This window comes from Sinohyriopsis cumingii, chromosome 18 (assembly GCF_028554795.1).
Source record: "Sinohyriopsis cumingii isolate HCF-2022 chromosome 18, ASM2855479v2, whole genome shotgun sequence".
NCBI lineage: Eukaryota > Metazoa > Mollusca > Bivalvia > Unionida > Unionidae > Sinohyriopsis > Sinohyriopsis cumingii.
In genome coordinates this window covers 75,413,175-75,436,650 of record NC_142978.1, presented here as the reverse complement: position 1 = coordinate 75,436,650, position 23,476 = coordinate 75,413,175, and the positions used below count along the sequence as shown (strand labels likewise).

The window sequence follows — 23,476 nt, the reverse complement described above, 5'->3', positions numbered from 1 at the left end:
TTCAAACCATACCCGCTTCTGTTTGCGACCGGAATAGCTTATGGTGGATTGGGCTCGTTTGAAGGCATTATTGGTATTGGCCTTTTCGATAATAATTATTATTCCCTGCAGACGAATGGCACAGCTATTGGTAGGTTCTTGTTGCTATGGCGTAATGTGTGGAACAAGTAATTGGTGAACCTACTGGTTCAATACTCTCACAGCCACCATTTATAGTTTAAAATCGAAACTAGAAATACCACTGATTTGGCAACTATGATGGAATTTTTAAATTATGTTTTTCCCCACGTATGTCAGTTCTAATGAAATTGAATCAACTTCATACAGGAAGGATTATGCGTCTAAATTTATATATTTTACATAATTATTGTATCAAATCAGTAAATTTTAATTTTTTTAAAATCATTATTGATAGTAGATTGGCTTCGTAAGATTTTTTATCGACATAAATTTTACGCGTTTTACGGCAGCTGTCAACAAAACAATCGCCTTTTTTGCCATAATATGTATTATCTTCATATTACAGTATAACAATTAGCTTTGAACACGATGCGGAATCGGATCACGTATGTATATTACCGTAAATTGGCGAATATAACAACAGTGAAAGTATAACATGCACTCATGTAGTACCAGCAATTTTTCTACTGTGTGTAAAAAATATATCAGATAATCCACGGACGTAGATAACCCACAGGTTTTTGAGGAATAATAAACGACCAAAATATGCATTGGATTCTTTTAATTATAAAAATAGTAAATTGAATCAGCACTTCATACAGGAAGGATTGTGAGAATCATTCTTTCAGTTTACCATTGAACTGTTGCTGAGCCATTTCAGGAAAACTGGGTCAGTTCATAATTAAATTCATCATGTTCAGCCATCTCAAACATTTCATAATAACCACATCCTCTTTGCTTGGTAAATGCAAGACCAAAGCCACACCTAACCATTAGTGGTAATTCATAATTAACAAAGTAGTTGCCTCCCCGTAAATAATCACGATGAACTGCACACCTTCCAATTTTACAATAAACAATGAAAATATTGGCTACTATTCACAATGGATTACAGAAATGTTAAATTCTGCCAGAATTCAACTCTTCTATGGTAGTTTTAGATCCGATGAAAGATTTGTCACTTTTAACAAATTTGTAAGTTACTAAATTGAAGATTCTGATTGTATTATGTAGATCTTGTCTTGTTATTATATGGTCTTTCAACTTTAGGAAAATTTAGCTGAAATATAAAACATACCTATCTAACCAACATTAGACTCACTGACTATTTCAGTCTTCGTGTGTTGTTTGAAATATTAAACAAGTCTTTTAAAATAGTATTACAGCATGGAAGAGCCCCGAGTGGCCAAGTGGTCTAAAGTGCTCACCGTTACGGATCACTGCCATCTCAACTCTGTCTGCATTGATTCGAATCTTGGGTTCAGTCAATGTTGATATGTGAGAAAGCTTTCCAGTAGCTTCTTGTGGGTCAGTGGTTCTTTCTGGGGCTTTCCCAGATTCTTCCTCCACCATTTATAGCCATGTATAGCCTATCTTGTGCTGAAAAAGGGCATTAAACCCTACAAGTACAGCATGGTAATATGAGTATAAGATGCAGACATATATTATGTATATTTAATTTATATTTGATTTAATTGTTTTTAAATTTTTTATTTTTTAATTTCATTACATGTCAAAATATTGTAGTTCTGTTTACTAGGAACTCATACTTTTTCCAGAAAATAGTTTGACCTTGACTGTTCATTTTAGCAAACACATAAAGCTGACCTGGTTCCCGACTTTAATTCAAATTTAATAACAGCCACATGGAGAAGTTAATTTTAATTTATTTTTATTGTGGGAATAATAACGTTGAGATCGAGGCTGTGTTGAATATGTGACCCTCAACTTATAAATAGTTTTTAGTGAAGTAAACAACTTTTATTCTCGGAGTAAAATGATTGGTTCTTATCAAGGATATACAGGGGCCACGTAATTTTTTATAAGTAAACATGATCATGTGAACCTTATCAAGGCATCTGTTTCACGCATTATTCAAGTTTTAAACTGATGCTTAGAGAGAGATCTCCTAGACTGGGCTTAAAAACGCTTGATGTCAAGTCATTTCCAGTTTTCAAATTGTATGTTAATTTTTCTTCAGATTATTTGGATTCAAAAAGATTAATTAGTTTCTCTGGAAATATTTTTGTTCTCATACAGAATTCTTGAACAAAGACATTTCTAAAAGAAAAATTATTTGGATTTCCAAACTGGGGGATTATTTATTGTGTTTCTACAAGGAACTGAAGGCAACAACACTGAACAGGATACAGCATACATCATCGCCTTCTATCTTGGATTCTTTGTTGGGACTCAAACATGAATTCATTAGAACATTTTATTATTAGGTCTTCTAAAATTGTATTCATGGATTATTCTTGGATTATTTTTGGATTTGATTCTTGAAACCGTAAGTTCTTATATTTTTTACAGTATTTTTCCAGGGAAATAAATGTAACATAAGAATATAACCTGCAGGGTAGTGCATGCTTTTGAAACTCAGATAACCCATAGGTTATATTCTCTAATTTACTGTAATACAAGTCAGGTTCTTCTCAATTAAATAAATATGAAGAGTTGTTTATAATAGTTCACTGCAAACATTAGAAACAAAATAAAACCAATCAGCATTTTTGTGGGGTTCTTCAAAATTTCGCTTTACCAGTGACCACTGACATAACATTCATTGTGATTATTAAGTTTCACTAAACAGGCTCACAATAGTTTTCTGGTCCAGATTTCCCCTTGAATTACTCCATAGCTTCGCTTGATAAAAGGATTGGAACTTTTGACCCAATCTCAAACAAGGCCTTCAAAGTGGGTGTCTTTGTTATATAAGAATCATTGTATATACAGTAATGTAGTGGAGCCTGCATATGCCTGCTGATATTATTTCTTCATATACTTTCTTAAACTCAACTTTGTATTAAACACTATGTAAACTCAGTACCTTTGCTGCTTGCCTGCATTTCACTGGACCTGGCTGGATTTTATAATTTGTTAACCGTTTACCTCATAGAGCATAGTGACAAAATGCAGCATGCTATAAATAGAACACCTGTTACCTAGTCGACAGCATATGCATAGGTCTGCCTGTGAACTGTTAAGCAATGTAGTGTAGTGTAACATTTAATAGAATACATAAAAATACAGAGGTTTTCTCTCCAATTTCTAAAAATAATGTTAGATTTCAACTATAAAATGGTATGTACAGTAGATGGCATTATACCTGTTTTTGACCCACCACCATCAGCTGCATCATAAAACTCTGACCTTATTGATTTTGGAATTATATCTATACAACCATGACCTTTGCTTTATTCATTATGGGTATGGCTTCCCTACCTTAGTTTGGATAATAGACATGCCTTTGTAAAATTCTTTGCAGTTGCCTGCAGAAGATGTAAAACTTTGCAGTGGTTTGTTTAAGATTGGATCTGGAAGTAGAAACTTCCATACCATTGCTTGTCATGTGTTTCACAATGTCATCACAGCATTTCTCTTGGCAGTGTATTTAAAATTATTATGCTTCACACTTAACTCAATAACTTTCCCAGTGATCATGCAAGAAGGCTACTTGAATCTGCATCTAAACTTCCATTTTTTTAAAAATGGGATCCAAAGTGTCTTGTGAACTTGTTTGTGTAGAAAGATCAGATTGAGAAATTTTACAATTTTTTTTACTCAGTTCACACAAATTGACAAAAGATTCTTGAATGTAACAATAATTAAATAGCTAGGGTACACACTGGAGGGCAACTGAGGCCAAAAAGTCTGCCATTTCACCTAGAGGTGTTATGTATAGTGCCAAGTAAGTTATGGTAAGGTATTCCCCAGGAGGCATACAAAATAAAGATCAAAATAAATTGGTATAATTTAATTTTGTTCTCCTTGCACACATTTAATGGACACACATTGGAGATATATGTGCAAAAAATGAACCAACCAGAAATACTGTAGAATACTATGTTTTGCCTGCTTCACATGTGCAGCCCTGGACAAGTGGCTGTGAAATATATTTCTACAACTCTTGTTACCATTTTGGAAGCCGTATCTATGATCCGAGTTTGATAAAACTTGAAATAGTGGCTTACATCATCAAGATCTAGAATGTTTTCGATTATGAGTGAGATCACAGATATTAATCACATTGTTTTGAATCTAATTGGCCAAGCTTGTTACTATTCTGGAAGCCATATGCAATAAAATGCTTGGATATGAATTATGTTTATGTCATCACAATCTCCAAGTGTTAATAACGAGTGAGATGGATGCACATTAAAGAAGTGATCTTGCATCTAATTGACTGGGATTCTTACCACTCTCAAATTAAAGCCATATTTTCTATTTGTTAGGCTTATTATAATCAGTATCCTGGATTGCTTCATTTATGAGCAAGAAACTGTACATATTAATTATGCCTTCATCTTTAGAAAGAATTTTTGTCAGGATATAGTAAAATAGTTAAAAACAACATAATATAAACTTTGGGAGATAGTTTACATTGGATGTATTCCTTCACAATTGTACTGTACCCAAGCCAGTTGATTCAAAGCAGTCGACTGTAATAAGTTATGCATGGCAAGTCAGTGATATCAGGCTCACTTGAGTCTCTTGCTTTAGTTGTTTGCAGATGCAGATGGTATTATATGTATGTCTAGTAGAGTTTTAAGTTTCATTAAAGGAGTGTTTTGAAAATAGATTGCAGTCAATGAATAAAATTTAATAGTCACATGTATTAGCATCCTGTCAAATGCACACTTGTACATAGATATTATATTTATGTCTACTAGAGTGTTAAGTTTCATTAAAGGAGTTTTGAAAATTGATTGCTTTGATGATGTGAAGAAATTTATAGACCTTAATTATGCAAATTGTTGAGGTAAGATGAAGATTGTGATTGAAAAGAAAATTAACTCTATGGGAAAGTTATTGTTGTTAAAACTTGATTGCTACCCCAGTGTATTTATAAAATTTCAAACTGAGCTTATCCTCCCAAGGAAGTTTATGGCATATGAAACTGAGGGATAAAATATTCAAGAGTATTTTTATGACAAATCATATATGATATAAATTTAATACAAAAATGATCTGATATTAATTATGAAGCAGATTGGAAAGTAATGTTCTTTATTTTTTAGGAAAATAGTAATTGTGGCAATAAAATATAGCAAAATGGGATATAAAATATCTCATTAAAAATAAATGTTGGATTGACATTTTCATTGTTTGGTCAGTGTCATTATAGTGGTACATGTATTACAACTGTGCTAGATAAGTCACAAATGTACTACCATACAGTTCAAATAATAAAATAAGTAAAAGGTAGTTTTATACAAGGAATGGTATGATAATGGAATTAAATATATCCAAGATTTATCAAACGACAATGCAGATGTTCTTACATGTAAGAAATTTATAAAAAAATGAAACTCATTGTCACAAAAAAATGATATATATATCTATAATCCCTTTCTGCTTGATCTAATAGTCATAGCTTAAAAAACTACTTCACTGAAAGAAATTTAACTACCCCTTGAAATCTTGGCAGCTCATTTATATAGAGGTAAAGTAATGTCAGTTTCAAGAGTTTGAATTATAGCAGACTTTGGCAGACATGCAATTAATGTAAAATGTAAATGTAAATGCAAATCCACTATATTTGCAAGGCATTGTGGGTAATTTTCTGCATGGTATTATGAGTGTGACTGGTACTAAGTTCTATTTTTGCACAGATTTTCATTTATATAGCAGTTGAACTAGTACATTTACAACATGGTACCAATATTTTCCTACAAATAATGTGCATAAAATTACCTGCAATGACTTGAAAAAATGGCTGTTTTATACAGGAATTTCTGCATCTTTTGCATCTGACTGGAATGGTATACCTATTTGACCACATTGAAATTAAATTTAAATAACAAAGACATTAATTTCTTCTGTGATAAAACAAAAGAAAATCACACAAACATTTTATATAAAAGTTTAGAATGTAACCATAATAGTTGTCTGAAAGGGAATAAATATTGCAATTGGAAAATGTTGAATGGGTAGGGTAAATATATTTTAGTATTGTATAATGACTAAATTGAGAAACTTTTCAAATGGCTAATTATGATCCTTCCTTAAGATAGACGTTTATACAAAATGTGTAAACAAAATGAATTTTATAACTTTTGTAACAGTATTCATTACCTCTTGGAGTGTATGGAAACATACATTTTTGGAATGATTCTGAAAGTAAATTACTTAATAAATTAGGAGTAAAAGGATAAATGTTAATGAGAAAATCATTTTAAAAGTTGGTGGATATATTTGTTCTGATGGTCAACCATGTTATACAGTGTTGAAAATGTATAAAGAGTTTACCAGCAATTCAGAATATTTTACATTTACTGAAAAAATATAGAATATAATAAATTAATTGCTTTTTGGCCTGAAATGTATTCTTGATTCAGAATGAATTGACATCCCAAAAGGTTGCATGAAATTTGATCATCATGCCCTTGCATTTTTATCAAAAGTATATATACACATGGGCACCTGCTCATAGGGGCAAGGGAGAGAGGGGGCAATTGTCTAAATATGTTTTGGCCTAAATCTGTAAAACTTAATGACTGACCACTACATGTCCCCCCTGAAAATTTCTGCAGGCACCTTTGTGAACACAGAAGAGACAATTTTAATTTTCAGCCAAGGAGTATTACAAATAAGAACAGTTTTTTTTCTTCCTCGCTTTACTATACGTTCCAAAAATAATCTCACTGCTTTCTCATTTTTCTATTCTGTGTTCATGAACTGCCTCAACAGATTTGAACTACCTATAATGGGATATTTCTTAACATATGACATTTTATAATTTTTTTTATACAATATTTCTTGGATGTGCATGCATTTGTAATGTTTAAGTGGGCTCACTAACTCTGGCATTATTTTAAGCAACAAAGTAAAGAGAAACTTAGGACTTTTGTTTTGTGCAGTATTTTTGTGGAATGATGCTTTCAGATGATTTTTGTTCCCATATTTTTTACACTAGACCAAAGATGGAACCCTCTCAATGGTCTAAGATTCGGGAGAACTGGACATTCCTGCTGGAAGAAGTTGATGTCAGAGGTATATTGCCCAGTCTCTACCAATCGAAGACCATAAATGATGATGACGAGGAAAGGATAAAGGCAGAAACTACCACTAGAGACCAATGTGCACGTCTTCTGAGAATTCTTAAAAGGAAGCACAATTCTTATGAGGACTTTCGTAACGCACTACAGCAAATAGACCAGAAGTTCATTATTAAAAAATTACGGGACACCAGTTCAAGTTTAGGTATGGCTGGATAAAACAGTTGAAATATTTGTGCAGAGCTTAATACTGTTAAATTTGAAAGGCTTCTTTTACACAAGTTCGTCTTCCATAAGTATAGATGAGATTGTGGCATGTGTGTTCCTTCTGCAGATTTTAAATTTGCTATTTTTGTTCAGCATGTGATACCTACCCAGCCTAACAAAATAGTATTGAGTTTAAAAGCTTCTGCTACTGCTTTTGTTCATATCAGTTAATATAGATATATTGTAGGGCTGATCAAATCCAATAGCCTGATGCCTATTAATTTTTCCAAAGCACTATTCCAGTACAAGTGGGTTTTTCTTTCCTAGTCCAGCATGGAAAACATTTCTTGATATGGAAATGCTGTGTGATCTCTAGGAGAAGATCAGTGATAAACTTGGTGCTAATTATTAAGAACAGACTTGGGGCAGAAGAGTTTGCTCTGTAAATTGATAAAGTCTTGAGGGAAAGTCTATAATACAGTAATTCATTTCCGTTTTCTTGCTCATGGAAGTATGGATGCTACTACATCTAAGCGAGAAATAATGTATATAAGATACCCTATCTATAAGATAAAAGTTAAGATCTTTGGAGAGAAAAAAATTGGTTGCATATTATTTCTTTTGTTTTATCTATGGATTCAAATGCATTCGTCTCATCAAATCTAGGCAAGAGAGTTAGATTCTGGAATAAGTGAAAATTTAAATTGGGGCAAGTAAATTTTCTAAAACCACTTGTCCTGGACAAGTGGGTGAAAACAAAGTTTGATTAACCCTGTGTTGAATGCATTACATCACATTCAAATATATTATACACCCTTGTTTAATTTGCATTTTATGATAGATTAGCAGTGTTTTGAAAGCAAGATTTTGCTGTTTCTCAAGCATTTTTCTTTTTGAACAGGATCTACAGGGTACTAATGATTTAGCAAAAATCAAAAACTTTAAGGTTTAGTGTATTTAAAGGAAACTATGTTGTCACTTTTTGTGTAGAACTTGATTTTGGTCACTAAATTAAACTTTACTTTTAATTCCTTTTTTGTTTTCATTCCTATTACTGTATCTTAATGGGCTCTTTACTAAAAAGTGTTTTGGTACTTAGTAACTTACATGAGACCACAAACATATATGTGTGTGTGTGTGTGTGTCTATAGGAATGCTAGTAAAACAAAATATTTTGTTATGTCCATTAACTTTGGGTTGATCATATAATAAAATAGATATAATTTTGGTGATTCCCTATTAGTCTATTAACTGCATGACTTTTTATGTTATTTACTGAAGTTATAAAAAAAATCAATGACATACAGTTTCTAGAGCATATTCATCATTTGGTCATAATATTTAATGTAGGGTGAGCTTCGAAGTAAATCTGTATTAGTCAAGTTTTAAAAGCGAACTTCATTAGAAAGTATTGCCAGGTTTTTCCTTTAAGTATAAAGTTATTTTAAACATAAGTTAGATCATATACAGTATTTCAGTATTTCTTTTCAACACATCTGTAGCAATATTTTGCTCAATGCATACTGTATTAGTGTTATTTCATTGCATATCTGTATGATTTTTTTCTCAATGAAGCACCCATAGAGGAAGATGACAAGATAAATGCAGCTCTGATAGAGAATTTTGCAGAATCTAGTGGATCCCAAGTTTCCTCTGCAGATGTTCAGTCTGCCATTGCCAAATGTATACAGAGAAAATTAGACGAGGATGAAGTATCAAAGTGTGTTAGTCTGTGTTTTGGAAGTGATGTTTCTCTGCATGTGGAAGAGGGTGAAAATGTTATGTATCCTTTTAAAAGTAAATGCATGGACATCAATATTTTCATTTTGCAGATTCAGTATGTTTGATCTTAAGAAAACATTAATTATAAATCAAATCTGTGTATGCATATCATTATGATCTGGATCGATAGTGGAAAAAAATACTTTTGTTACCTGAAGCTGTACAGTAAAACTTGTTTTGAAAGACCAGCAATTCTGCCACAAAATCATGGTCTCTCAGTACAGGTGGTTTCACATGAATAGGTCTCCATATAAATTTCACTAAGTTTTCATTCAAAAGGTATTGATTACAGTGATCCTATTTTAATTACCCATTCTCTCTATTCAAATCAGGGTAACAAAAAAAACACATCACTAATTGTTGCATATGAACAAGATCCTGATATCCCATGTCTATTTCAGAGGGCTTATTTAGTGATAATGAAGCCACACAAGTACCAGTTATTTTGTGTAAAATGTGGTCCTTCTGAGAAAATTGAGACCACTTGAGGTACCCACTGGTGAAAAGTGGTCACTGAGCTTGTGAGTTGTGGTTTTGCGGTCATATCAACATGAAAAAATTAGTCTAGCCCATGAAAGTCCCTTGGCAGGTCATTTAGCAGTCAGTGAGACTTATCACAACATGGTGAATCATTTTTATGCATAGTTGACTACATATTTGCTTCAACCAGTCTCTTTACATGTTGTCCAGATCTCAAAATTGATTCTAAGAGTGAATCTGTACACTTCCCTATCATGTGACTTCACTTTTCCACTTGCTAATATCAGAAACATGCACATATCAGAGGAAAGGCTATACTAGTCAAATTCTTGAAAGTAAAAAATGGAATGAAAAAAAAGAATAAATTTGTTAATTCATTCCAATGTTAATTTTCTGAATTTTGATATAATTTTATTCATTCTTTATTCCAAGAGATTTATGAAACTCTACAACGTATCACTGATATGTATCAAAAGTCAGCTCAGTGTCTGTTGCTACAGTGTAACAAAGATAAGAAAAAACATTCTGGTGGGATAAACAATGTGATATCTTAAAAAGGCAGAAAACTTAATCTCTCCATAAATTTAGATTTAACAGTATTATTCAAATCTGATGGATTATAAAATGATTTGAAGTATGTTAAAAATGTGAGTTGCAGGAAAATAGAGAATAGGCATAAAAAGAAAACAAGGAATACATTGAATCATGGTCAGATGTCTCAGACCTTTTGGAAAATGATTAAAGAAACACATGAGTGCAAAGTACATGTATACAATAATGACATGATCTTGTGTCATCAGTGGTAGGAGTACTTCACCTCATCAGAAATTGATAAGTTTTAATTGCATGATTAAACCTTAAGATGATATTTCTGAAACTAGTTTCTCTGAAGCCGAAGTTATCAAAAGTGTCAGATTTCTAAAATAAGGAAAGGCTGGTGGACTGGATCAAATAATAGCTGAAATGTTAAAAAAATTACTCGAAATATATATCCTATTTCGTCAGATTATTTAACTAAATATTTGACAAGTGTTACTTCCCTAAAAACTGCAGCAAAAGCATTATCTTTCCATTACACAAAAAAGGCTTTTTAGATGATGCTGACAACTGCAGATGTAACTCTCTAATTGATATCCTGAATACAGTTTTTACCATATTTTAAACCAATGCCTTGTACAGTGATGTAAAACAAATAATAAAAAAATTGAAGAAGCTCAGGTTGGATTCTGCAAGGGCTACACAGCAATATATAATATTTTTTGCACTTCAAGAGTGGTTCAGAAATATCTGAGTAAAATTGAAGGTTGTTTTTATTGTATTTCTGTAGACTTTTCCAAGGCTTTTGGCTATTGATCATGTAAAGTGACTGACTTGCTTAGTGTAATTACCAAGTTGTTGGTGGAAATTTGTTAAAAGTTTGCAACTCGATGTACAAAAATTTATATTCTTGTGTGCAAATGAAAAGGCAATATACAGAATTCTTCACCTGTAATATTGACAACAGACAAGGCTGTGAATTAAGCCGTCTTCTGTTCAGTCTATTTATACATGACCTTGCCTTAATGGTATCTTTATTACACAAGAAATATCTGACATTATTGTACGGTTGTATGCTGATGACGTTGCAAACTGTGCTAATACAGTTGGTTCTTTATAAAGGGAAGTTAATACTGTAAAAACATTTTGTGAAAATAGTGTTATATGTGTCAATTTAGATTTTTGAGGAGTAGTGAAATGTGATACAACAATGGTTAACAAATCCAAACCATATCTGGGTATAAATACATGGGATTATATTTTACTCCTGAAATTATTTGGATGAAAGCAAAGAAAGAACTCACAATTCAAGCAAACACATCTTTATATGCATTGAGTATTATTCAAAACAAGTTCGGCAAAGTTTCAGTAACAAGACCTGAAACAGAAAATAAACAGAACAGCTGAAAATCATAGGGACAGGCTGGAGTCAGTTTATTAAGCGTATTAGTGTCATAGATATTCTTTCTGCTGCATGAATGTACTGTTTTTATGCATCCAACTTCAAACAGGCTAATTGTTATAGATAATTATTGCACCAGACATGCCTTTTGAAGCTGGTTGTGTGGATGCCATTATATGACAACTCGGTGATTTGAAATCTTTCAAGTTTAACCCTCAGAAGATCAAACCACCATGGAGTTGTTCATTAAGTTCTTTATAAAGTATTGGAACATTGGGAGATAACTGAAATAATGTGTCAAGTGAAAAGCCCCTAATTTCAGTGTATCATCAGTGGCAATCTTCTGGACAGTCTGCATGGAGTTCATTTTCTTGTTTATTTATGGTCAACATAAATGGATGGCCTTCAAAATGATTATCATTTTAAATTGTCAAAATTGTCCCAATTCAGAAAACTGTTCAAAATATAGCTTCCTTTTGGATTTTAGTAAGATATCTTGGATCTAAAAAATGAGAGGATTCCAGGTGTTTTGAGAAGCATACAGTGGTTCCTTGACTTACAAGTTTAATTCGTTACATGACGGAGTTCGTAACTCAAATTACTCATATGTCAAATCAATTTTCCCCATTGAAATGAATTGAAAAGCCATTAATCCGTTCCGGATCCCCAAAAAACACTGCAATTTTTTTGTTACATGTTTTTAAATGAGAAAAATGTACTTATAAATAATGAATATTGTATAAAAACACAATACAATAAAATGTACTGCAATAAACTGGTTTTATTAAGTATAATGTACAGCATTTACCTTGGAGATCAGACAACTTGAAGATGCTGACGGAGGTGGAGGAGAAAGGCTGAAGTGAATAACTGAATCTTATTTGCTGATTTTTGCCCTTTTCACCACACTTTCCTCACTTTCAACTGCAGAGGTTTTCGATAAAAACCTGTCCAATGAGGTCTGTTTCATCTTCTGTTTCAGAATGTTTCTGAAATGAGTTAGGCAAGTGTCATTAAATAGCGCCGTTGCACGCCCAGTTGCAACTTTTTCAGGGTGTTTCTTTTGAATAAAGTCTGAAAATTTCTCCCACATTCCCAACATTTCCTTTATTTCACTTGTAGAGATAACCTCCTCCACCTCCTCCATGTCACCTATTTCCTACAAAACCTCTGTGTGCTGCTGCGTATGTAGCTCCTTTAGCTCCTCCATTGTCAGTTCCTTGGAGTGCTCCTCAATGAGCTCGTTGATGTCACCTTCATCCATGTCCAGGCCCATGGACTTGCCGAGGGATACAATCTCCTCCACCACTGCCGCTTCGGGTTCGAGTCTTTCAAAGTCCGTTTCAGACACAACCTCAGGCCACAGCTTCTTTCACGCAGAGATCAAGGTCCTCTTTGTAACACCCTGCCAGGCCATATTGATAATTCTGAGGCATATCACAATGTTATAGTGGTCCTTCCAAAACTCTCGAAGGGTGAGGTTTGTGCTCTCCATCACCTCAAAGCAGCGGCGGAACAGGTGCTTGGTGAAGAGCTTCTTGAAATTAAAAATCACCTGCTGGTACATGGGTTGCAGGATAGGGGTGGTGTTGGGTGAAAGGTAGAGAACCTTTATAAACTTGAACTCTTCGAGGATGTCATCTTCAAGGTTAGGTGGGTGAGCAGGTGCATTGTCCAGGATGAGAAGGGCTTGCAGGGGTAGGTTATTTTCCTGGAGATATTTCTTAACGTCAGGACCAAAGACCAAATTCACCCACTCCACAAAGAACTGCCTGGTGACCCACGCCCTCGGGTTTGCCCTCCACATAACCTGCAATTTTTCTTTCAGAATCTTATGTGACTTCAAGGCTCTGGGGTTTTCTGATTGATAAACAAGCAGCGGCTTAATCTTGCAGTTGCCGCTCGCTCGCATTGGCGCACAGTGCGAGGGTTAGCCTATCCTTCATGGGTTTGTGGCCTGGCATCCTCTTCTCCTCTGCCGTTATATAAGTCCTCCTTGGCATCTTCTTCTAGAAGAGTCCTGTCTCGTCACAGTTGAAGACTTGCTGGGGGATGTATCCTTCTACTGCTATAATTCCAGCAAATGTTTTGAGGTAATCCTCAGCTGCCTTCATATCAGCACTCGCTGCCTCACCATGCCTGACAACGGAGTGAATGCCTGTCCTCTTTTTAAAATTCTTGAACCAGCCCCAACTGGCTTTAAATGGCTTGCCTGATGCCTCGTCCGTCGAAGTGCCTGGGGTCTGCTGCAGCAAATCAGCGTAAATAGCTCGTGCCTTCTCACAGATTATAGCCTCCGTCACGGTATCTCCTGCAAGCTGCTTCTCCATCAACCACACCATCAGCGGCTTCTCCATATTTTCATGGATAGATGTCCGCTGTTTAGAAATTATTTTAACGCCTTTGGCTGGCATTATAGCCTTTATCGACTCCTTTTGCTTCAGTATGGTGCAGATCATAAAAGTGCTACGCTTGTACTGCTTCGCCAAGTCGATTACACGCACACCTTGGTCATGTTTTTCGATAATTTCTTTCTTTAATTCAATGCACATCATCCGCTTCTTCTGCTCAGCACTGTCCTTTGCACTCACTTTCTTTGGATCCATGGATTGAAAAACGAAGTTTTGCAAAATAACTGCAAGCACAAATGCGAGCACAACACTGATGCTTCCACTGCGAGCCAACCACTTAAAGTGGACGAGTGAGACATGGGATGCTGGGCGGATGTTGCGATGTTCGCTGTGGCATTCGCTGCGCCAACTAGCGGTGGGGTATCTGAAGCTGGCTCATAACCCGAATTTTAGCTCTCAACTCGAAGCAAAAAATCGACTGAGAGACAGCTCGTATCTCGAAAAACTCGTTAGTTGGGACACTCGTAAGTCAAGGAACCACTGTATTTGGGTATGACCTTAAAGAGCTATTGGACAAGTCACCTACATTTGTGGAAGGGGAGGGATTCCAAATAATTAAGGCCATTATGTTGATATATTGTGGCAATTGCTTAGTGTTAGACCCCAACAGGCTTGAGCTATAAAACTACCATTGCACTAGCTGGGTGGAAGGTTCAAAGACTTTCCAGTCCTACTTGAACCAACTGCTGAGTGGGAAAATGTGTTGATCGCTTGATTGTTTTAACTGGGCTGATATTTACATTTGCTGAATTTGGTGGCAGAAAATGTGTTCTAATAAATGCTCCCCATTTGGAAAATGTATGCCCATGGGAGCATTAATTCGGGAATACAGTATATATTATGCTTCATAGGATATTAATTTCACTTGGTACCTGCAGTTAATTCCTTGTGTACATGTTTATTGTATCCTTGCTGAACTGTATTCATGCTAGTGTGCATTCTCCATAGCATTTATCACCAATCACAACATGGCATCTTTCAGAGTGAACATATCAGATCTGTTTTCTATGTCCAGGAAAACTTTTTTAGTGGTCACATCATTAGAATGAGTAGAGAACGCCCACTCCTTTGAAATCATAACTTGTGTGCATTTCACTAGAATTACCTAGTTTGTTTTAATTCATATTTGTTATATGTTACAGTTTAGTATTCAAAATATAATAAAAACAACAATAAGAACAAGAACTGGTTGTCAATGGAAGTAGTCCTCTTCTGTAATAGATATTTGAATATATTCAAATATAAATAGTTTTAGCAATTTACATTTATTCTGTATAGTGCTGACACCACTTGCTGTTGATTTTCCTTGATTCTAGAAGTCGATACTTTACAAACCTGAGGAAAAAAACAACAAGCCCAACATGTGATAAAACAGGAGCAGATATAGAAAACAGGAGCAAGGATGGGAGTAGTATAGGTACTATGCCAATTACAGTTAACTTTGTAATGTCACTTTTCATTTTCTTAGAGTGAAAACTCATTCTCCAACTGAAGCAGGGGATTTTATTTTCTCCAGATGAGGTTTTCATGGAATATTGTTTTGTTCATTATATTAGTTACTGATAGTAATCACGAACAGGACTGGAAGAGCTACAATATACTTGAAGAAAGGAGAATATGCTTTCAGCATTTTTGGCTATAAATGTACATCTTTCAGCTTGATCCTTAGCATTTTCTGTAAATGTATGTCTTTCAGCTTTATCCTTAGCATTTTCTGTAAATGTACGTCTTTCAGCTTGATCCTTAGCATTTTCTGCAAATGTTTTGATGAACAATTTAGGCTGATTTATACAATGGCTGATTTGGACCAAATTATGGACTGATTCTGACCAACTGCCAGGTTTAATCAGACAATGTATAATATTATATAATATATAAAAAAACAATACATCACATGCACGTTTTATTTTTGTAGTTATTCCTGTTTGTGCATACAAAGTAACAGAATGTGAAAGTTTGATTTTTCAGCTTGTAAATGTACACAAAGTAGTTCTTAAGTGAAGATCTGCTAGTGGTTCAGCCTTTATTGTTCATAATTTTCCTGCCAAAATCAGAACCCTCCCAAAAACATACGAGCCATCTCTTCGAGCTTTTCAAGAAATACATTTGTCATTGTTAACAATAAAGAAACATTTCATATATTAGGCCAACTTTTAGCCCTCTCAAAGAGTAATTTATATAAATTGACCCATAGGTTTTATTGATTTCTTATGCAAATCATGTTTTCTTTGCATTATAATTGCCACATAAGTGTGGTGTAAGAAGTCCTAAAAATATTCAGATGTTCATTACTATTATTGTTCAATATGAGTCTTGTGGGTAAAGTCACAAACCAATTTATTTTAATATCAATATAACCTTTCATAATTTTGCAAATATTTATGAAATATTTTATTTAAAGCACATATTAAATCCATAGTTGTTTATATCTAATTTGTGTGCCTTACCTATGTCTGTGATTGAGGATAGAGTTTTGGCTTACCTGACTTTTGTCATTTTATTTAAAGATGCTTACTTCAGTGTGAGTTCAATGTGTAACTTTATTTATGAACTTAGATCATTCAAGAAACCTGATATTGTTTACAAGTTAGTGAAGTTTTCCAGAAATTACTATTGTGATAAAGATCAGCAAAATATATTTCATCTTTTACCACCACCATTTTCATTATGTTATCTTTGTCTTTATTACAATTAATATGTCCAAATATGGACATATGATACTGCATTGAATAAATTATACATAACTTGAAATAAATAAGTATTATGAAACCTGATAATAGCACATGGTTTGAATCAGCCCATAATATGATCCAAATCAGCCATGGTCTTAATCAACCTGCACTTTCACAAATCATTGCAGTAACAATGATAGTTCCGCTTCTTCACAATTGTATATCTCATGTCCATCACAAAGCACGAATTAGAAACTACAGCTGAAATTTTAATCCATATATACAGTTTGTATAACTTGCAGAGAAGACATTGTTTTAACATCATTCTTTAAGATTCGAGCTCACATTCTGATGTAATCCTTCCTTCCTTATTATGAATGTTTTCTTTTTAAATAAAAAAACAGGTGCATTATAAATGACATAGTTCAGTAGTATAGACAAAGAGACTCTTGGTTACTTAAACCATTCTGTATAGTTTAACTGGTTAACCAGTTTTCATCCACATTAAACCAGTTATTAAAGTAGCATGACCATCTGCCATTTTGTAGTTTTGAAAACCTTTAGGCCACCCCTTTCCTATTCTCCAACATTTTCTAGAAAACCCATAAAACCAATGGCCTTCAGAATTTATTTTGAAAAACAAGTTTTAGGCAAAATGAAAGACTAGTCATCAGCATTTTACTTTCAACCCATGGCAAGTATGAATACAAATTTGCATCAAATTCCTGATAAGAATTTCACTAACAAACCTAAAAAATCTGAGCCATGGCTTCAAAAGTTTTATGGAAAAACCTTTGTCATTAGTAATCACAAATTTACATAAAAATCTGGGCCACTGGTCATCAATATTGTTCTGAAACACCCAGGTCACTATCTTCAAAATGTTAGGGAAAACTCTGGGCCTTTTGTCTTCAGAATTTTATGAAGAAAACAGAGTATTTGGTCTTAAAATATTTTATGAAGAAACTTGGGCCTTTGTTTTCAGAATTTCATGAAAGAAGCCATAGCCATTGGACTTAAGACTTCCTTACAAAAATCCTGGGCCTCTTCAAAAGGTTTTACAAGAAAACTGTAGCCACTTGTCTTAGAATTATGATACCCACTCCACTGACCTTCAAAATATTATGAAAAACCAATGGACACCCAACCTACTATGCTATAAAACAAAACTGGGATAGAAAGCCAAGTCACTAAGCAGTGAATCTACTGCTATGGTCATAAAATTAACTATATGATTAAAAGATTAACTAGCTTGTTTTATTGTTTTTTTTATACAAATTGCACACCCTAGTACCTAAAGCATCTTCCCTGTAAATAATAGATAGGAAAGAAAGAAACTTCTTACTCACAAAGGAAAGGCCATATTTCATTGCAGATCTTTTGCCTACTCTTTGCTATCAGAATGTTTTGCTTCTTTTTTCTTTCTTTTTTTGCAAGATTCCGTCTTACTATATATTAATCAGCCATATCATTTCATCTTACTTCATCCTACTTTAGCAGTATATGTTCAATGCATATTTTTTTTCCAGCAGAGATATTTTAACTGCTTTTTGGGGGGCTAACCTTATTATTTTAGGGTCAGACTTGGTTTTGGTCATTTAACCTTTCATTCAAAAGTAGATGCTAGATGCTTATAGCAATTGTACTATATCGCACAGTTTATAATACCATAATGTCTGTGAATATTGATTTTCATATTAACTAGCTGAAGTAAATAACTTTTTTTAAATAATAATATAAAACTACATAGATGCTTACAGCTTACGTGATGCTTCAATATCTCAACAGACAGGCACTTTATCTTCCCCATGCTCTCTCCTTGATAATTCCCCTTACTTCAAAATCACAATCTTGCCATGGCAGGCACATTTTTGGGAAATCCACCATTGAGGGGCTGGTTGAAATTACTAATTAACATTTGAATAGCCACTGCATGAAGACCACCCTGGAAAAACGGATAACATTAAGAGTGATTTTCAGATGGATATCATTTGAAGGATACCATCTTCATGTTGATTACATATCTGGACAGTAAAACAAATTTCAATATAGTCTTGTTTATTCAGTTCATGTGTGCTGAAAAGGTTTGATCACCTTCTATGGCAATACTTCTCTTTGCAGTTATTGGTGAAGTCGAAATTCAAGTGCATTCACAATGAAGTTTAAACAACCTAGCCCAAGAAGTTTATGTTATAATGAATAGAAATTAGGTCACCAAAATAGTAAATTTACACTTTTACTTTATTCAAAGAAATAGAACAAACTTGTGTACTGACCTGTCAAGAAGAAAACCTTTTGGCTTCTGTTGCACAGTATACATTTACCTTAGTGTTACAGATAAAAAGTAATTTTCTAACATATGGACAGTTAAATTCCAAATGACAACCACTGCTATTCAAAATAAAAAAACAGAAAAGAAAATACATGTACTGAACTAACACTGAAATGCAAACCACATACTTAATTCTTAAGCAGTAATGGTGGTACACACCGTCAGCAACAGTACGTGTTCGCGAGAACAATTTTGATCCAGTTAGATTCAGCAACAAACTGGCCAACTGTTTGTGTACGCTTAGAGACGGACCATTTAATATTTAAGTGGGAGGCTAGATTATTAGCAGGATTTTCTTCTGACCAGGAATTTTAACAATTGTTTCATTACAAGATAATTTTTTCCAAGCAAAATGATTTATAGAATAGGGTATTTATTCCACAAAATCAAAGCAATTGTTTTCAATCATTTCAAAACATATCCTAAATCCCCCTTTAAAAAATGTATTTGTCTCAATCCCCCTAAAAAATAAATGATCTGAAGGAGAGGCAAAGCAGTAACCATTGCCAACACTGTTATTAAATATTAACAACACTTAGCATCAAACAAATATGTCCATTTTGGATTGGGAATTTGTCATTTATCTTACACAAAGACATCTGACTAATAGCTCCAGTTATAGCCCAGCAGTTAAGAGTGGAATGTTTTTATTGTCCACAATTAAACTGAATTAATTTATTGCAGAACTGAATAGTGATGTGGGATGATAAGACACCATAGCAGTCAAACATTTTTGAAATGCTTTCTCACAAGAAATTGTGATGTAGGGAGGAGGGTGCTGGGGTGGATGGCTCTACCAACAGTGTCACAGTGCCATAAAATCTCAAAAGAAACCAAAAGTATGTCGGATAGTGTATACTGTTTGATTCTGCAAATGAAAAAGGGGAAAATATATCAAGTCCAGTATCTCTGATCTTTTTGTGTACCTTTTATCTCGTATTAGTGAAAACAAGTGCATCCGCGTAGTTGTCTGACTTGAGCAATTCTGTATAAAGCTCTCTGAAAACTGAGGATTCCATAAATGGTATTTTCTGTTGACTCTTGTCTGATAATAACATTAAGTTTTTATATTTTGTTTTCCTGATGCTAAGACAATGTGCACCCATTCCTTTAGCCATTGACATTAATTTCTTGTTTGTTCTTTCCTTCTTTGTTATTGTAGTCATTAAATTTACATCTTTTCACATTTGAAAATAATGATATTCACTGTTTGATGTAACTTAGGGTCCTGTAGCATAGTTTTCAGTGACCTCTCACGATATAGCAATCTCTCATTTCTTTTTGTGATTCATTCAAGTTTTGACCTGAAGCTTGCTCATCAAAGATGCTATTGCCAGTTTTCTTGTTTTAAATGCATTTTATCAAACTCCTTAACAGCCAAGTGTTTACCAGTTATTTCCTTGTATGTTTCATTTGCTATATTAACTTGTAATTCCTGTTTATAGACTATGCTTATTCTGTTGTCATTTATAGTACTGAGTAGCTGATCCATAAAAAGATAGAGGGGTTAAAAATATATGAAACACAATCTCATTAAGAATGAATTTTAAAAAAGCCAAGTAAGCAGTATCTTATTGCCAACAAATATTTGAAAAAAGATCTTAAATTTTTTTTATAGGATCAAACCAATAATACCACTTGACATCATATAGAATAAAGAAAGGTGAAAGTAATATTTCATTTACAGTGGTGTTACAACTCTATGGTCTTAAACTAAGTAACAGAAAACAATGACAACCAACAAGTTTAGTAAACTTCAACAAATTATTTCCTTAGAATACAAACTTAAAATTTGAAAGAATTTACATTATTGTGAATTAATTCATAAATAGTCCTAAAACTTCAACCACAAGTCCAAAACTATAGAGTATTCTGAATGAATTTTAGTGGTGTTCCAAAAAAGTTCCAACATTGAATACCCTGGAATAGTATTGCTTTGCTAACAGTCTTGACATATCACATTGATGTAATAAAAAATGTCCTTGACTGAATTCACAGTAATCCCAGAATAGTGATTTAGTCTGAAAAGTATCAGTGGACACCTTGTAATTCCAATGAATAATTTGAATAAATAAATCCTCTCAAATTCAAACTGAACATAACTAAAAGACTGATTCCACTTAAGATGTCTAGATTAGAATGAGTAATTCTAATATAAACAGCCCTAATATAAAAACTTGTCATAATAAGAGGACCAGGATGAGGGTCATCGTGATAGAAATTTCTATCTAATTGAACAAAATTAATTTCTGGAATCTTCAGGGGTCAGAATCAGGTTGCAGACATATCAATATGACGGACAATTTTTTTAAAGCTATGTTAGAAATCCAAATCACACACACACACACACACACGCATACATACTTCATATCTCTTTTATATTCATCTGTTAGCATCATTAATTTCCACCTATTTTATGATGTTTTTTCATTATTAATATTCTTTAATGTCTTTCCTTTTAAATACTCCAGTCATGGTCAAGGTAAATATTGAAATTATTAAAATTATTTTTGGTAAAATTGTTTTAGATTGAATTTGGTTTTTGTTGATTAAAATGCTTGACCATATAGTAATATACTAAGCTTTCAGTCTGCAGTTTTCTTATGTTTGAAACCTATGTATTGATTTTATTATCTCTGACTTGATTTTATCTGATAAATGTTAATAAGATATTCCACATCCTGAATGTTGCATTCCATACTGCCCAGTGTTCAATTAACTTTGCTGACCTTTTATATAACCCTTTGCACTTTATCTATTCATTGAATGATCAGCACAAACTTTTAAGTTATATTTATTAAGATTGTTTAGTTGTATGTAAAGGAGTTGTATCCTTTAAAATAAACTTGTATTTTTATCTCAGTAAATTCATTTGCTATCTCTTTATCAATTGTTTCATAAAACTTTACCTATTAGTTTTTCAAATTTAAGTCCATGATATATACAATGATATATGAAATTTTTGCTGTATGTACAAAATTTGTATTGAATGTATAGTAATGTTGTTAGTTCCCTAGACATTTTAGTGGAGATCCAAATCAAATCCAACACTGAAAGTGTTGATTTGTCTATGGTGGCCTGTATCATGGTGTTGTGCCAAGTCTTTTGTTGAAACACAGTAGTATAATAACAGGTTTGAATTCCCAATAAATCTCAGTGAATGTCTCTGTCCAAGAATGTTTTTTGTTTTTAATGAACATTTCCAGAAGAAAAAAATCACCCAGATAATTTCAAGAAATAATTTCCAGCCCAAATGAACTGTTGGACACAACAATATTATTGATTCTGCTAGATCTTAATGCATGAATGACTAATTTTCAAATAAACAAGATTTATATTTTAAACTAAGACATAAAAAGAGATGGTGGATAAGGGTAAAAAATACATTGTTCTAGAAAGACCTTAGTTATAATTAGAAAGTCCCTCACCAAAATCATAATAGAACATATGGCAATCATGACATAGTCAAGCTATAAAAAATATGATGTCCCTGACTCAGTTTAAAATAATGATCATTTTAGTAATATTTTGGCAACATGTGGCTTAGGTGACCCAGGGTAATTTTCCTAAAATTTTCAAGGCCAATGTTCTCAGGTTTTCCATAGAAGTAATTGGATGATAGGAAGGGTGTGGTCTAGTAGTTTTCAAGAATAAAAAATGGTACATGTTAGTTTAAACACCAATTTAATATAAAATAAATGGCTCTTCAAATTATTGTATTATTTTCATATCTGACTTGATTTTTCATCCTACTCGTTACAGATAAACACATGGGACATATTACATTCAGACAGTCTCAAAGGAAAAAGCTTGAGAGGATGGGCATTGAAGAGCTTATAAAAGCACTGGAACCTAAAGTAAAAGAAAGGAACATACTTAATTCCAAAATCACCGAGACATTTCGTCAGCAGAAAATCACAGGTGAGGTTTATCTTGACATGACTCTGGATGAGATTGAAAAAGTTTTTCCTGATCTTACATATGGAGAGATGAAGACACTACTTATTATCCGCAATGAACTTAAGAAGGAAGAGGAGAACTTATTTGGTAATGATGAATTGCTGTCGGAATCTGTCAGATTCAGTGAGAATGAAGATTTGAGACAAGATGAAAATCTTCCACAAAGAATAGAGAGCCTACGCAAGTTTGATACCACATTGAAGGCAATTGATTACTACAGACAGGGTTCAGAGGTAATGACGCATGTCACAAGATGTCATAACATGATTGAACCAATACGGGATTTTAGACATGACCCAGACAAAGGCCAGGGTGAACTTCTTTCCTGGATACAAGAGCAAGTTATAAAATTTTCAGCAGCTTGCTTAAATGATCGCACGAATGGAACTCTTTTTTTTGGAATCATCATGCAGAAGTTGTTGGACTTTCGGTTGACAGAGAAATTATCAGTAAAGGTATCAATCAGGCGATCAAGGAATGCTTCTATCCTGACCAATATGAAATTGCCATGA

At 33.5% G+C, this 23,476-nt stretch overlaps 1 protein-coding gene across 1 annotated transcript; it reads left to right on the top strand.

Moving 5' to 3' along the window:
• LOC149777003 (uncharacterized) lies at positions 1–23,476 on the top strand. Its single transcript, XM_089941369.1, has 6 exons — positions 1–130; positions 527–566; positions 7,100–7,386; positions 8,964–9,171; positions 15,320–15,417; positions 22,767–23,476. Exons 2-6 carry the CDS (start codon positions 550–552, stop codon positions 23,474–23,476), a joined length of 1,320 nt encoding a protein of 439 aa, XP_089797495.1. The 5' UTR covers positions 1–130; positions 527–549.